Here is a 17,648-nt window from a genome sequence, read left to right as displayed (position 1 = left end):
GGACACTAACTGAAAAGCAAGAGAAGTCTCATGTGTATAAAAATATTGATAGCAGCATTATTTGTGATTAAAAGGAAAAGAAAAAAAAAAACACCATGGGGGCAAGCTAGGTGGTAGAGTGGCTGGGCCTAAAGATGAGAGGTCCTAGGTTAAATTTTGCTTCAAGCTATGTGACCCTGGGCAGGTCACTTAACTCCCTTGCCTAACCCTTACCACTCTTCTGCCTTGGAACCAAAACATGCCATTGATTATAAGACAGAAGGTATGGTTTTAAAATAAAAAAACAAAAAAAATCTTGAAATGAATTATGACTGGAAAATAGTGAAGAAATTGTGGCATTTGGATATAACAATGTTACTGCACACTACGGAATGACAAAAATAAAGAATTCAGAGCTGGTCAAGAAGATTTGCATGAAGTGACAAAAAGTAAAAGAAAAAAAAAGGAGAGCCAAAAGACTACACAAAATGATTATAATAATGTAAATCAAGTCAACACTATATTGGTGAAAAATCAGAATCTTCGGTTCTCCCAGCAACTTTTGTTAAATAATACTCTTATGTTCTCGGGTTTCTCAAACCCTAGATTACAATTTATATTTGCTTCAATCTGCTGATTATCTAGACCTTTCCACTGATTTCCTTTCTGGTTTTCAACGAGTACCATGTGGTTTAAACAATTTCTACTTTGTAAATTGGTAATGCTATGATTCCCTTTCCCAACTTCTTTTCACATGTCTCAATATTCCTAAACCTTAATAAAGTTTAAAAAAAAAAAGCTATAAAGTGCCTAAATTAATTTTTAGGAATTGATTCCAGAGGGATCCCATAAGGCAGTGATCTCTATTTTGTTCACTCATTCATTATTAAAAAAAAAAATCTTAAGCATAAACTATCAATATGTACATTAATTTATAAATTATATGCATATTATAGTAATCTAAATACATTAAAACATGCAAAAATAAATTTAAATGGAAGAGATAGATCACTTTAATGAAAGAGCTTCATTATTATTCTTAATACTTTTAAAGAGCAACACAACTGAATTTTTTTTTTTCTAAATCTTGGTCTAACACTTTCTGCTACATTGATTCATAGGTCTTATCCACTCCCCCTCTCCCAATTAATGGTCTTAAAAGGATTTCAAAATTGAAAAAATTTCTCAAAATTAATCAGTTACAAGTGGAAGCAGTGGATCACTAGCTGCATTTATTAAATCATAATATTCCTTTTTTCAATCTCACCTGATAATTATGTGAATTTTTTGGCTGAAATTCAGAAAATTACTATTCCCATCCTTCTTACTACTAACAGTTGTTGAAAATTTGACAAGTTCTGCTGCTTTTGTATTTTTAAATAAACAGGCTCAGAACTCTTTGAAAAGTTTTAAACATTAGAAAATTAGGTTCCACATCTATAAAATGAAATTAATTAGATCAGTTCTAAGGTTCCTTCTATCACTAACATTTATTTTATGATTACAGATAAAAAGGAGAAAAACAAAAAGGTATCTAAATATCTTCAAAATGAACTTAAATTTCTAACTCTTGGTATCTGGACTGGTCAAATTTTTGAACCTAAGTATTCATGAAATATAAGCAGTGGAAATCAAAATGAAGAATAATACTCCAGAGCAAACTAGTGAATTTGTTAGGTGTAATAGAATACAAAAGTAGATTCAAGATGGGATAGCTCGCTATGTAATTATAGGCAAATCACTAAACCTCTTTTGAGTCTGTTTCCTCTTCTATAAAATGGAGATAATACTTATATACTATCTACCTCAAAGGGTTACTTTGAAATCTTAAAAGTACCATATAAATGTAAATCCGATTAGTCATATTTATACTTAGGAAAAGAGCTGGGACCTAACTTGGGTCTTCTACCTCTGAGTTAAATGCACTTTCTATTATAGTATGCTTATATTTAATCATGTTAATCACCTAAATGAAATTGGCTTCAATCTTTGTATGTGTCCATTCCCCATGTTTGCCTAGATTATAGTCTCTTCTTTAGGATTACTGTTACCAATAGACAGGTAGAGTACTGTGCTAGTTGGTTTTTCTGTGACATACTTTCCTTACACTTCAAAAGTGGATTACCACTTCTGATCAATGCCAATAGAAGCAAATTTTAAAGAAAAACAATGTGAACTATTTAAATATAACTCAATGCCCAAAACTCAGTCTTGGGCATCTTTAGTTACCATTCTTCTCATTACAACTTACTATATTTATCAAGTAACCCTAACTATTTTTTCCCCAAGGTTCAGAGCTATCACTCCAAATTGTAGCCAGTGCCAATTCCTATTTTATCCAAGAAAATCTCTCACTATTTGAAAGAGTAAGGAACATCCAAGCTTCACTAAAGACCAAGGTGATATTTAACCTGCTCCTTTAGTAGGTAGACTTATTTAATAAATGGCTTAGGCTGTGTCCTCCAAAAGTAGACCTTTAAAAGCACAATCATACTAAAATTTAATTTCAATATCTTTGAGGGGGGAAAGAAATAGCAAACCCTTTTGCTTAAAAACAGTATTCTCATTTCCTCTCAATACTTAGAAATTTTAATGTAAAGTTCATACAAGAAAAAAAATTTTTAATTAGCCTAATCATTATGTCTTGATATGCTATCCAGAAATTAATGAAGTTATTACATTGTACAAAATTTACACTCACTTTAGAAGGAATACATCCAACATTCAAACAAGTTCCACCAAGTGTTTCATTTTTTTCAACACAGACTGTCTATGAAAGAAAACAAATCATTTGTGATTATAATTACAATATAACTCATTACTAAAATGCAAAGTATAACTGCAAAAAATACTCTGGAAAATCAGATATTCATTCTGCATGTCACAATAAAATATAACCTTTATCTTAAATATATATTTTGGATTTTTTATACATAAAGAACTAAAACTAATCATTAAATTTGGCATAATAAACAACTTAGTATTTCTGAAACAAATGAATTTTGAGAGAGGAGAAATGAGGCCTTGTAACTTCATCAAATGCAGATACATCACTTATCTATAACTTTTACTCTTAAAAAAGATGACTTGGACAATGAGAAGTAAAATTTGTCCCTGATCACAGAACTAAAATGTGTCAAAGGCAAGACCTGAAAGAATCGAAGTCTTATTGATTCCAAAGTTATCTATTACCTGACATTGAAATTTCAATAAATCGGGCCCTTACCCTTTTTTGCTGTGAATTCTATACTCTTATGACTTAGTCTATAAGTTTTATATTACCCATTAACACTACAGTTATAAGCCCACATGAAATGTAAGTAATGTGTCAAGTCTTTGAAAAATTTATCATGTTAATTTGGAAGAAAATGTCCTTAAATCCATCATTTCCCTATTATATAATTTTTTAAGTTATGTATTTTACTTAGTTCTAAGACTACTATCCCAAAATAAACTTTATTTTCAGAGGCATCACCTCAAAACCTCCCATTTATTTCATAAAAATGAATAAGTTTTCACATTGACTTAAGTTTATCACACCAACAATTATTAATAAAGTTGAATTAACACTTATTATAAACCTTAAGACTTACTTACCTTAAAGCCAAGTTGAGCAGCTTTAATAGCAGCAACATATCCTCCAGGACCAGAACCTATGACTGTTACATCAGCATCAACTACAATAAAACCAAATGGATATAAAAATTGAGAATTGTTTTCTTTATTCAATACCATAATAAGTAAATATATGCCTATTTTTTTTTTAGCAGACAAGTACTTTCATGAGTGTAAAAAAGCTACAACTGAGGAAATTTTTCTAACAATAAGGCTGGCATCTGTTAGGTAACATATCCTTTTGAGAGTTGTCTGGAGCACCAAAAAGGTGACTAAACCATAGGTTATAGAAGCAGAACTTTCTGTTTATCTAGGATTACTACTTGAAAGTTGGTTTTCCTAATGCCATTAAAGGACTATAAAAACTCAAACTGCTCTAGAAAAATTTTAAATTCATTATGTATATTTATTATATTCTAATTCTCTGAAAACTGGTAATTCATGTCTGTCATATGAATTACAATGGACCAAAACATTCAAATAAAAAGACTATTCTATTCATAGTGGTCATTTATTAAGCATCTAATAAATAGCCTCAGATACTCCTGGTTGTGTGACCCTGTCACTTAACCTGGTGTGCCTCAATTTCCCTATCTATAAAATGAACTAGAGAAGGAAATGGCAAACCACTCCAGTATCTGCCAAATGGGGTTAAGAAGATTTGGACAGGGCTTAAAACAACTGAAGAACAGCTAATGTGGCAAGCATTCTAGACTATGAGAGATTTATTACATGAAGTCCAATAAAGCCCACAAGTTAAACTATTTTTAAGATACATGGTTATTAATTAATCAACAGATATTTTTTAAGCATCTCTAAGGGTTCTCTTTTATCTGCAGTTTAAGTTATCAGTGGTCAACTGTGAATTCCAGAGGTTATGAGGGAGGCAGGAAGAGTCATACACTCATGAAAAGGGGATTAGGGCCTAGTACAAGAATATATAGGGACTAGGGACAGAAATGTGGTACTCAAGGACAGATAGAAGACAGACACAAGACAGACAAATGGGAAGAGCACGATGAAGGTGTCCTCTCTCAGCACCACAAGTCTCTGGCTAAGGCCCCAGTCTGTTGCAAGTGGCTGTCTCTATACACCTCCATTTTTCTGCTTTTACTTAGAGGGCTGTTTTTTCATGGTGGGGGGAGAAAGTTAGAGGCTACAGAGCACTGAGCCAAGGGTAGGAGCATTAAAAAAAACAACAAAAAAACACAGTACTGTACAGAAAAGTTAACATGTGTTAACCCAAGAATTGTCTGTACTGTTTGAGGTTTTGGGTATCCACTGGGAATCTTGGAACATATCTTTTGCAGATTTGGGGGTGATGGGGCAGAAGAGTATGTTATATACTACCAGGTACTGGGGACACATACAAAAAAATGAAACAATCTTTAAACAAGAAGCATATATCAATGCAAAAAGTCCCCATTCTCTTCCTTCTGTCTCCAAAAAGAAATATAGCCTCTGAAGTTGGAGGAAATATTCCCCAATATTCTACCTTGCAATTCTCCTTATAATTTTTTAGGGGAAAACAAGGGAGCAAGGAGACAGGTAGTCTCATTCTCTTGCCTCTGTGTAAGACTCTAAAATAGGAGTTCATAATCTTTTTTGAGTCACAGAACCTAAGGCAATCAGATAAAGTATATGAACCCATTTTCAGAGTAAATGTTTTTAAATGCTTAAAATAAATTGCTCAGGATTAACCAAGAAAACCACTGAAAGAACTGAAGTAGTTATCAAAATATGAAAGTTAAAAAAACAAAAAAACCATGCACTTTAGTTTAAGAATCCCTTCCTCTCCATGTTGAATGCTGACTAATTATTGACCTATGGTGATCATTTAATTTACCAAAAATTTAAACAGAGCAATTTACTTCAAGTTCAGCATTCCTTCTACTATACCACTGCTTACCCTTCCATAAACACAAGAAATATATAAATATACTTTAATTCACATTTTTGTAGGAATGGGATAAATTCTAGACTTATAGTTTCACCCCTACAGACAACTCCCAGTGTTACCAGTTTCTATAATTATGTATTTGATCCATACAACAAACTGTGAGGTCTTGAAGAAAATTGAGAATTGGAAAGATTAAGTAATTTGCTGAGGGTTTACACAGCCAGTAGATTGAAGACATGACTAGAACCTAGACTGATTTCCTACTAGTTTTCAATCTTTCCATTAAAATGAGTATATACAGTTTCATTTGAAATATAGCAACTAAAAGCTCTGAAAAATAGCTTACTATTGAGAAAATATGTCCTAGGGCTGTGCTGACAAACCTATGGCAAAGAGTGGGCTGCTCCCTTCCCCATCTCCACCATGTCTGAGGGCATTTTTCAGATCACCTGCCCTTCTGCCCAACAGCTGAATGGGAGCACTTCCTCCCTCCCTGTCTGGGGCAAGGGGGGAGGGGGCTCACGTGCAGCATGAAGGTCACAGTTTGGGCACCCAGGCTCTAAAAGGTTCACCATCACTATCCTAGGGCATAAAGTACTTGAGAACCACCAGACTCACAGGTTCATAAAATTCCAGTTAGAAGGGACCCTTAGAGTGTATCTAATTCAACCTCTCTCATTTTGTAGAATTGATTTATTCAAGATCACACAAAATTAGATAATTGAAGAACTAAGAACAGAATTCATAACAACTCCTGACTCCTATCCAAGACATTTTGAATTCTGCAATACTGGTATACCAGGTTGTCATAGATATATCACTTAACAGTTTGTTTTGGATAGAGTGCTAGAATTTTATGAGTTTTGTGAAGTTTTTTCCAATAATAGATGCTATTTTCATTGGGAGATACATGATATAGCATTCTATTTCTACAATGATATTACAGAAACCATGAAGATAGGAAACTGAAGACAATGAAGGAGTATTTAGATAACTAATCGGTCAACTACAAAGAACACCTTAGAATACCATTCCTCTGCCCAGGATCAGACCTTTTAGAAACCTTAGGATACCATTCCTCTGCCCAGTATCAGACCTTTTAGAAAGATGCAAAAAAAAAAGGATCACTATCTAAAATTAGATCTAAGATCTCAACTACCTATCCCATTCCTAATAATTTTTAAGACTTTTCCAATTAAAAGACAATGATATTGAAAAGAGATTAGAATGAAAACACTTTATTTTAGCAAACTATGAAGAACTCTTCACTCAATGTTAGTACCAGCCTCAACTTTCCAGACTAGATGTAAGAATGAAAAAGGAAGAGAAACAGAGCAAGTATTAATAGCATGAGAAAAACAGTATTCAAGGCAGCAAAAGTTAACAGGAATAAGATAATGCACACTTAATGCCTTGAACTTAGGCATTATGATCTATTATGTCACCTATGTAACTCATCCTTTCATGAACAAAAATGATGAAACATGTCACTATTTCTCATTATATAAGACTCTTAAACTCTACCATAAATCCTCAATAAAGAATCTACCAAACATTCCAAAGACCTTCCTTCTTCTTGTTCTTTTGGTATTCTGAGGACACAATATATCACCGGAGTTGTATATCTGTTTTCTCTTTTTCTAAACATGATCATTTCTTATATACATGTCTTATTGATAATATGTCTCAGTCTAATTCCACCCACCAGGTATCTTTTCAATGTCCTTTAAGTTATGGGTAGTTTTAATTACATCAGAATATTCATCATAAATATTACAGCACTTTGTAATTTGAGATCACTTAATAATTTTCCAACTGTTTGTCCACTCAACAGGTTATCTGGTCAATTCTTTATCACAATCTGTGAAGTGCACATTCTTCATCTTCTTTGTTTTCCTGACTAAGATTTAAGTTTAAGCAAAAAGAAAAAGAAAAGGGGGCACCTATTTTGACTGAGTGGATTGAGAGCCAGACCCTCTCTACTAGAGATCCTAGGGTTCAAATGTAATCTCAGACACTTCCTAGCTGTGTGACACTGGGCAAGTCATTTAATCCAAATTGCCTAGCCCTTACTACTTTTCTGCCTTGGAACCAATACACAGTATTGAGTCTAAGATGGAAGGTAAGGGTTTAAAAAAAAAAAGGAAAAGAAAAACAAAAAACAAGGCAACAGGGAAATCAAATTAAGATTCATTTGCCAAAGGGTTAGAGCAGATTGCTACTAAGATAGAATATGCAAAAAAAAAAAAGGAACTATTTTAAAGCCTGAGGGGTAAACTGAGAATGATTCCTTAAAATGTGGCAACTAAAGCCTTAAAAACAAATAGAATCAATGAGAGGAAACTAGTAAAGAGTAAATATGTCATTGAAACAAAAGTTTCTCTTTACTAACATTACACTGGAAATCAAGAACTTTTAAAAGTAAATCAAATATCATTAGAAATTCAGAAAAGAAAACATACAACCAACATACAAAACTGACAGTTTTCTGGGATTAAAGAATCCAGGGAACTTTTACCAATGAAATCAAAATCTATTATTAACTAAATACCTACCAATTGTGTACACTACGCTTGGTATAAGAGGATGGGAAACAAGAATTCAAAAAGAAACAGTCTTAAAGGATGGTACCTAATTTAAAGGAATTTACAATCTAAGGGGTCACAGAAAATGAACGATAATAAATCAAAGATTTTTTAAATTTTTTTTGTAAGTTTATTTACTTCCTCTGCTGATACAAATCACAACTAGATGGTGAACCTCTCCAAACTTAGGATAAACCTTGGACAACAGGCGAGTAGAATGGAAAACATAAATAACATTGCAGAATAGATGACACATAAATGTCACAATACTTTTTTTTGCCAAATAAATAGAATAGACAGTAAGTGCCTCTGGAGCTTGAACAAAGACATTTCCTAATTCCAGAGACAAATCAAGTAAAATAAAACAATGAGGTTTAACATGATAATTAAATAAACTTAAATCTGGTATGCATTTTCATATATCTTAGAAAAAGTAACCTTCTACATTCAATTTGTATGACATTCAGTTTGATATAATCTATGAATGGTTACATACATAGATGATCGTTAAGTTATCTGACCATCTAATATTCTAATCTAAGATTCAATAAATGCTCAATTTTTCACTGTTCAACTCATAAATTTTTTTTATATTGAAATTAAATGAGGGGGCAGCTGGGTAGCTCAGTAGATTGAGAGCCAGGCCTAGAGACAAGAGGTCCCAGGTTCAAATTTGACCTCAGACACTTCCCAGCTGGGTGACCCTGGGCAAGTCACTTGACCCCCATTGCCTAGTCCTTACCACTCTTCTGCCTTGAGACCAATACACAGTATTGACTCCAAGACAGAAGGTAAGGGTTTAAAAGAAAAAAAAAGAAATTAAATGAGATCCAAGGTTAGTTACAGACAGCTATTGATCTATAGCAGTATAGGAAACCTATTCCCTATGAAATTAAAAGTCTGGATTTATACACATATACACATGCACACACATATACATATGCAAAGTCCCTTAATTTAAAATAATACATCTTATTTTAATATTTTAAATTCTAATATTTCACTTACTTGAATAATTCTATGTGCCTCTAACCCTTTTGTATTTATCTTCAAATATTTGCATATGCACATATATACATGTCTAGGTACAGACACACATACACAGGTTTATAAATCTTAATTTATGTGCTAGGTACATCTCAGTTATTACTATATCTTATATTCCTATTTTATTATTCAAGGTAAATTGGAAAAAAAATCAACAACATTCCACTTTAAGGTCAAATATATACCACTGCCCACTAAAATCCTGAGATTCCAAAATTATTTTGAATGGGTGAACTATGTTCTATATCTTTCTTATAATATCCATTTCTGTATTATCTGTTTATGTTCAGCACTTCTTCCTTTAATAACTTAAATTTCTATATCCTGAACACTATCAAATAGCCAGCTCTACACCACAAATCCCTTTCTTTGTTGGTGACCATATATTATTTCTTGTTTTTGTTTTTGAACACAAGGAAACTGAATTAATTTCAAGTAAAATGACTTTACCAGAAAAAGCACTTACTTGGTTGATCTGCATAAGTCCTCAGAGGCACTGCAAAAATCCCTGGTAGGCCATGAGGTATTCGACTGAAATGACCTCTCTTTAAGGCAGAAAAAGCAAAATGAGTTCCATAGCATGTAAATATTTATCCCAAACATAATTCAAAGTTAATGAGACTTACACAACAAAAAGCAATCACTGCTTTTCACAGTAATGTAATTTTCATTACAATGTAAAAAACAAGTAGGGTTATAAAAAATTTTTTTTTAAGTACTTCAAGTGCTCAGAAAAGAACAAGAGAAAGTTCAGTAGGAAACAGACAAGACAGCTTTGAAAAGAATATACTGGAATTTATTCTAAACTATGAAAGAAAAGCAAACTATATGTACAGCATTTTCATCAAAAAAGTCAGAACCTGTTCAATGATGTATTCTTGATTTGAAGTATTTTTCAGTTTTGAATAGTGAACATTATTAACTGTAAAAAAAATTTCCTTCTTGCCATCCTCCTCAGCTTCCAAGTTCAAAGAAAAAAAAATTTTAATTTCCCTCCCAAAGACTATTACACCAGTAATTTACTGGGCATTAATATCTAACTTAAAAGTTTCTCAAAGCTAGCCTTAGTTTGTCAACACTGTAGCCTTTTATTATGAAGGACTGACAGATTCCACACAAAGCTATCAAAGAACCAGATACTGAATATCTCAAATTTTAATCATTTTATGTTTATTCTGTATATATTTATATCTATGCATGTTCTCTTCTCCAACAGAATACAAGCTCCTTCAGGCCAAGAACTGTTTCATATTTATCTTTGTAGCCCCCATACCTAGCAAGGTTCAGGCATGGGCATTGTACCCCCTGAAACCCAGGCAAACTATTATCAGGGAAATTCCTTTGCTCCCTTAGGTCCTGGGAATCCCAACCCAAAACATCTGACTGGAGGATTACTCTCCTTTGATAATCCCATAGATTAGAGATGGACAAAGAGACACACCTCCTTCATTTGTCCTCCACATCACAAGAACCACCCCCATATCCTCCAGCAAACATTTCCCCAACCCAGAGCTCCAGAGTATAAAATCCCCAGAATTGATATCCTCTGGGAGGGCAGCTTTTCCATCCATGCAGTCCTCCCAAGGAGTAGCTTTCCACCCATGCTGTTCCACCTAGGAGGCAGGCTTCCAATTATGTTGCCCTCCTGGCCAGATTCAACATTTCTTTCCAAATTAATAAATTTCTCTTTTTATTTTTAAACTAAGTTTTGGAGTCTTGCATTCTTGCAAAAGGTATCCTTCCCAAACCCCAGGGGTTCACCTCTGCACCCCACAACAGTTCCTGGAACATAGTAGGGACTTAGCTGCTGGTTGACTGGCAAGATTTCACAAAGTACAATTAAATTTCCTTATAATACAACTGAAATCCCTATATTTAAAATAATGCATTGACCTCATTTTAAATATTTTAAGCGCTTATTATTTAACTGATCATAACATATCCCTAACCATTTTGTAATTGTGACCTTTCTCCCCAAATGTCATTCATATGCAACCTGCAAATATTTGCTGATATCTTATGAAGATGCTTCTTGCCAGATTGTTTATGAAACAAACATTAAGTTCAAATTTTGAGCAAAGCATTATATAAAACCCCAAGGGAAATTTCTAGAAGTCCTACACTTCACTGGTCTCAGACTAATAGGCCTTAGAGTTAAGTGGGAATAGCTAATCCCATCATTCATTCATTAATTATCTCTTTAGTCCCAATGGTTTCTCCCCTTAGGCCAAAATCCTTTACCAAGGTGGCCCAGCCCTGGGCTAGGTCTTTCCCTTTTGTGTCTATTATAAAGCATCAGCCCCTCACAGTAATTCTTATCTGGGACTCATTTTCCTTCCTTACCATTGTAAAGTCAACTCAACTATCCCAGTAATCCTCAGCCCCCAAGCTCCCCTAGAAAAGTACTGAAGCTTGCCCACTTTCATGGTTCTTAGGAGTTATCATCTAGCTTGGTGGCACTCCAGGATTTTGGTGACCAGAGCAGCCCGAGTCTGGAGAGTCTAAATGGGGTTACAGTGCCAAACTCTGTTTGGAGGCCTACTATTACACTGAACCCCTTTTCCTTGATTAAAGAGTGATTTTTCTGGAGGTAGCTGGGTTGTTTGTCTCAGTGGATTGAGAGCCAAGTTTGGAGATGGGAGGACCTAGGTTCAAATATGACCTTTGACACTTCCTAGTGTCATGGGCATTGTACCCCCCCCCCAGAAAATCAGACAAACTATTATCAGGGAAATTCCTTTGCTCCCTTACACCCTCCCAACCCAAAACATCTGAGATTATCCTCCTTTGATTGTCCCATTAATCCAAATCATAAGAACTACCCCTATGCCTTCAGGAAAAACTCCTCCCCAACCCCTTGCCCCAGAGTCAAGTCTTCATAGAATATAAAAACCTGAACTGAGGCTTTCTGGGAGCAACCTCCCAGGTTGCTCCACTCATGCTGTCTTGCTTGCCAAAAATGCAACATTACTAATAAATCTCTCTTTACTTTTAAGCTAAGTTTGGAGTCTTGCATTCTTGCAAAAGGTATACTTCCTGAACCCCAGGGGTATACATCTGCACCTCACAACACTAGCTGTGTGGCCCTGAGCAAGTCACTTAACCCTCATTGCCTAGCCCTTACCACTCTTCTGCCTTGGAACCAATACATAGTAAGGGTTTAAAGAAAAAAAGTTATTTTTCTGACTATTTGATAGTTGTTTTTTCCAAGTCAACAAATAAAATGTGGTTCCTACCTACAAGGAGCTTTAAGTCTAGTTTAGACATAGATGACAATAATGCTCATAATACTACTTATAAGGGCATTAAAGAAGGGGGCAAAACAAAGAAATAATATGATTTAGAAGGAGGAAGAACTATTGTAAAGGGCGAATTCAGAATATATGTCAATCAATTAAGTACTCCACAGTGTCTGTTATGTTTCATATACTATGTCTGGTGTTAGGGATACAAATACAATGAATTAAACAATACCTACTGGAAAGAAATATTATGGGACTTTGATTAATAATTGTGTCTGATTCCAAGAGAAGGGATCACAAAAGAGCTTTTATATAGTGCCAAGAAGCACAAGGTCAAGGAGACCAACCAATCCCAGCAGGATTGATGAGAATCTGCATCAAGACAGAGGACTTGTTTTGGGGTTCAAAGAAATGGCTGTTTGAAAACATCAGATAGGTTTCCATAGTCTAAAGCTTTTAGGTATGCATTAATATTAGGGCTAATGGATATTGTATATATTGTAGCTGCTAGCATGCGGCAGCGGCCACACCCGGGGCAACAGGTTCGACAGGCCGGCTAAACCTTGTGAGGTTAGCCATCAGGTAGTCGACCCCTGGTGAACCAGGGCTTTGCTCGCCCAGCCCGACTGCTTCCGCCAAAAAGAAACCAATAAGAAGGTTCAATGGCTGAGATGGCGACGCAGCAAAGCACTGTGGAGTGCTTAGGGTGTGTTGGAGCACAAAAGACAACAGGGCCATCCAATGCAGCTGAGGAAGTCTCCAGATGTGCCACTGGACCCAGGCTTCCAACGCCGAGAAAGTGGGACTGTCTCTGTGCATCGACTTTTCCACTTAAATCTCCTTCACGCACAAGTGTTTTTGTGCACACTCATCTACATCACAGATGAAAGCACACAAAGACAATCATCATCCTAGGTTACCGAGAGACTACTACTACTGGAAAGAAGCTAATTGCAAAAAGTGATTATATTTCCCTTTTAAGGATTTACAATAAATTTAATAGGTAAAGAGGGAGGACACTTCAGATATAAGGAATATAACCCAAACAAAGGAAAAGGAGTGTGAAATGGGAAAGGGAGAATTGTGGGGGGATGGGGGACAGGGCTGTAGTACAGTTTGGAGTTGTCAACATGGAATCTAAAAACCCCAAACTTGTAGCCTAGTAAGATCTGATGAACTGCAAGTTTTAGGACTAGCTTGTAAATTGGAGACCCCAAAGCTTGTACTAGTTCCTTGTTCCTGTAAGAATCCACTCTGAAGGGAATCTCAGACTAGCAGTTTCACACTGAAAGATGAACTCTAAATAACAAGCCAAGTACCCTTTTTGTCTTAGGTAGTCTTCACTATAGTATCAGAGACCCTTTCCCAAGAAGACCCACACCTGAGCAGGGACCATCTTTTATTAACCAGTGTAAGCAGCCCCTTCCCTTAGACCCTAGCCTCTGGCTTTTTTGATTCTTTTCCCAAGCTTGATTGTATGCTGTCAGTATAGTTTGAACACTCCCATTTTCTTTGCAGCTTTAAGTGATGTCAATCATCTTTCCTGGTCCCTGGATTTCCCCCAAATGGCATATAGGTTCCCCAAATTCCTTGGAGTTGTCAGTTGGCTCTTCAAGGGGTCAGTGTCCAGAGCATCCAGAGTTCAATCCTCCGACTGTGTGGAGGCCTACTATTACAATGAACCCCTTTTCCTTGATTCAAGAGTGATTTTCTGATTATTTAATAGTTCTGTTTTTTCCAAGTCAACAGAGTAAACACAAAAAAATGTGGAGGAAAATAATGAAAAGGTTATGTTCGTCTAGAATAATCTAACAAAAAATAAGTTAAATGGTTAAATCTTACATTTCTATGACAAGTTCTTCAGAAGACACTACAGCATTGGCAAGTTGTATTTTAACTTTCAAAACAGTCTCTTAAGATGTGTTAGCTAGTATTTTTTAAATGTGGACACAGGCACAAGATCAAGCAACTAGCCCTTATCACTTGGCAAGTACGAGGTAGAAGCAAAACAAAAATTATAATAATAGTCTCTCCAAAATATTACTTATGACTAAGGGAAGCAACTTATTAAAGGAGTACTGAAGTTTCCAAGGATCTCAGACTTAACACTTAACCTTGCTGGACCTCAGCTTCTTCATCTGGAAGATGGAATGATGGAGTCTCTCAAGCATAAGAACCTCCTTGTTGAAGTTGTGGAGGAGTGGATTTCTGTTGGGCTAGATAAACTCGTGAGATCTCTCCAATAGTAAAGACTCTGGCCTCTAAGTTTACCTCCAGGTTAGCTATAAAACTATGCCCAAGAATATCATGGTCCAGTTTAACAAACAATTCAATAAACATTTATTAAGCCCCTACATCAGGCACTGTAAATGTAATGTAAATGGAAAAGTTACTGTTCCCTCAAGGAGCTTTCAATCTAGCATGCAATTTGTCTATAGCTAGGTGAAAAGAGTATGAGTTCAAAAAATGATGGGCAAGAGAAGCAAACTGAAACTTGTTCTAACTAGTCATGAGAAACATTAGAGAAACATAACTATAAGAATTTTGACTTAGAGTGAAGCAGAATGTGAGTTCACATTCTCATGAAAATCCTTACTAGTTTAGGGGTCAATGAGGAAAATCAACTCAATTCCTTAAGCCTCAGTTTTCACATTTGTATAATAGGTATAATAATGCTTCTACCAGTGTTGTTTGGAGAAATTAGTGTCATTCTCAAATACATTAGCAATATTAATAAGTCCAAAATGAATATGCCTAGGAAATGGGAGAAGTTAGTAAAGCTGGTCTCTCCAAGACAACATCCCTTCCAGCAGCACAAGATTGTCCCATTCCATTCAGAATATAATGGACTCTTAATTACCTTTTCCCTGAGTGAAACAAAACAACTTATGTCTTTACTATCCGAGGCAACCAGTCTTTACTATATAAAGTATTTTGGGTGTTTGAGTTTGCACTGTAAAAAAATGTTCAAAACTGTAGTCTAGTGATTTAGGAATATGAACCAGGGGCTAGGTTAATAGCCTCTTCCCTGTTCTACAGCACCCTTCCTCAGTTTCTTTAGCAAACAAACTTGGGCTCCTTTAATTAGCATTCTACTCCCATCACAACCTTACTAACCCAGCCAGTGCAATCTGCTTTCAAAGAGGTACCTGCCAGATAGAACGCGTAGGCTAGAAGCTCTGGAAAACACAACAGTGGCTTTCGTCCCAAAATGTAGCAAAAGCTGTTCTGGGTTTGTATGTAGATTAGAACCAGGCTTCTACCCTTGACCATTTGCTTAATTTAGAAGATACCCCTTTCAAGAAGACCGGAACATGACTGGAGTGTCGGTCGGGATTGTGTCATTTAACCTGAGGGTTTTATTTGCCTAGAAATAAGGGGGGAAGGGGGTAAGCTGGAGATTTGGGGGGGGGGGCGCCTTATTCTTTCTCTCTCAATAAAACGTTGCATTTGAAATAGCTTCCTAAAGAGCTTGAGGTACCCTCAAACTTCCACTTCACACACTGTGAAAAACAATTGGAGAGGACTGTTGCGAAGAGAGATAAAGCAAAAGAGTAACTCTTTCAGCCTAGGCAGGGCAGTCTAGCTGTAGTCAGAATAGAACAGCCTAAGAAGATATCTTTTAGGCCACCTGTCCCAATGCTGCCCAAAGCACTGGGATGGGCAGCGAACAGAGAGCGGCTGGAGAGGAGCAAGTGAGCGGGGGATTCGAGATTATTACCTGGTAGAAGGGCTGAGAATCCCGGCTGCACACGGGAAGTAGACTCCCGCCCCCCCCCCCCCCCCCACGAGCTCACCTTAAGGCAAGGCCACAGGGAGGGAGTGAGGGTGACCGCGGAGACAGCCGGGGGAGTAGGCCAGGAGCGGAGCCTGGGAAGGCGAGACCGAGGACAACCTTTTCTCCACCCCTAAACAGGGCTGGTGAAGGACCAGCCCAGGCCGCGGTCCTACTCCTCAGGCTTGGGGCCTAGTCCCGTTAACTAGCCAGCCTGTCCCCACGGGTTCCCCATCTTCCTGACAGACCGCCCTCACCCTTGGTACTGTCCCTCACCTTGGCCAAGGCACAGGACACGCGACTCCAGCTCTGCATTTTTCTCTCGGATGACCCTACCGCCTCAGTATTCACCTCCGCCAAAGGTTTTTCCTCAGCTGCACCAAGGACTCAGGGCGCTGCGCCTGCGCACCCGCTTCCTATCCGGTCCGCTTGTGAGAGATCTCGGATTGGCTGGAGCGCCTAGGTCCTCCACAGAGCGAAGTCCTCTGAGACTGGGAGTATCCTGGGGGAGGGTGGAGCTATGCAAAGAAGACTAGTGCTTAAAGAGCTATCTCCGATTTTATTTTCCAAACCTCTCTTTAATTCCTTTTTAAAGGGAGGGATTAGCACACCGGGGGAATCGTGAATCTCTGCTTTGAAAACATTTGCTGGACTTTTAGTATTTTTTTACATACTAATTTGGGGGAATAATAAATGGCTTTAAATTGCCTGAAATTACAGTTCCTCAAGACAGTGGTTCAGAAACAAAAGGTCAGTGGACTTTTTGACCCGAGAGGTCAAAACTATTTTGAAAATAATACTTAAAGAGAGCCGCTAGGTGGCTGAGTGGATTGAGAGCCAGGCCCAGAAACTAGAGGTCCTAGGTTCAGAATTGACCTCAGACACTTCAGTCACTGTATGACTCTGGACAAGTACCTTAACCCCCATTGCCTAGCCCTTACGCTTTTCTGCCGTAGAACCAAAATGCAATATTGATTCTAAAATGGAAGGTATGGGTTTTTTTTTTTTTTAAACCCTTACCTTCCGTCCTGGAGTCAATACTGTGTATTGGCTCCAAGGCAGAAGAGCGGTAAGGGCTAGGCAATGGGGGTCAAGTGACTTGCCCAGGGTCACATAGCTGGGAAGTGTCTGAGGCCAGATTTGAACCTAGGACCTCCCGTCTCTAGGCATGGCTCTCAATAAGGTATGGGTTTTAAAAAGAAAAAGAAGAAAGGACTAATTAGATGTTATCTTTTCTAATATAGTAAATATCAATAGCTATAACCCATATAAACAACTAAAATAATATTTATAAAGTCCTTAGCACACTACATGAAACCTAATATTCATTATACAAAATGTACTCCCTTCACTCTTACACTTAAAAAAAACCTCTTTGGGGTTCTCAATAATTGTTATGAGTATAAAGGGATCCACAAACCAAAGCAATCCAGAATGAGAGAGAAGGATAAGTTAGATCTCTGCTTTGCAGACTTCACTGCATTTTCATTCACTTGCAATGTAAA

The 17,648-nt window shown here is 36.7% G+C and overlaps 1 protein-coding gene across 1 annotated transcript in view; it reads right to left on the bottom strand.

The window, feature by feature from the left end:
* DLD (dihydrolipoamide dehydrogenase) overlaps positions 1-16,636 on the bottom strand; it is a 31,968-nt gene extending 15,332 nt beyond the window's left edge. Inside the window, exons 1-4 of the mRNA XM_001362610.4 lie at positions 16,420-16,636; positions 9,593-9,671; positions 3,577-3,656; positions 2,681-2,749 (exon numbers count right to left, since the gene is read on the bottom strand). Of these exons, the coding sequence (XP_001362647.1) occupies positions 2,681-2,749; positions 3,577-3,656; positions 9,593-9,671; positions 16,420-16,458 (267 nt within the window). The 5' untranslated portion in view covers positions 16,459-16,636. The remainder of the gene's footprint in view (positions 1-2,680; positions 2,750-3,576; positions 3,657-9,592; positions 9,672-16,419) is intronic.
* Positions 16,637-17,648: the final 1,012 nt, after the last annotated feature.

Source organism: Monodelphis domestica, chromosome 5 (genome assembly GCF_027887165.1).
Source record: "Monodelphis domestica isolate mMonDom1 chromosome 5, mMonDom1.pri, whole genome shotgun sequence".
NCBI lineage: Eukaryota > Metazoa > Chordata > Mammalia > Didelphimorphia > Didelphidae > Monodelphis > Monodelphis domestica.
Note: the sequence above shows the minus strand (reverse complement) of the source record. Positions and strands in the feature narration are given on the sequence as shown.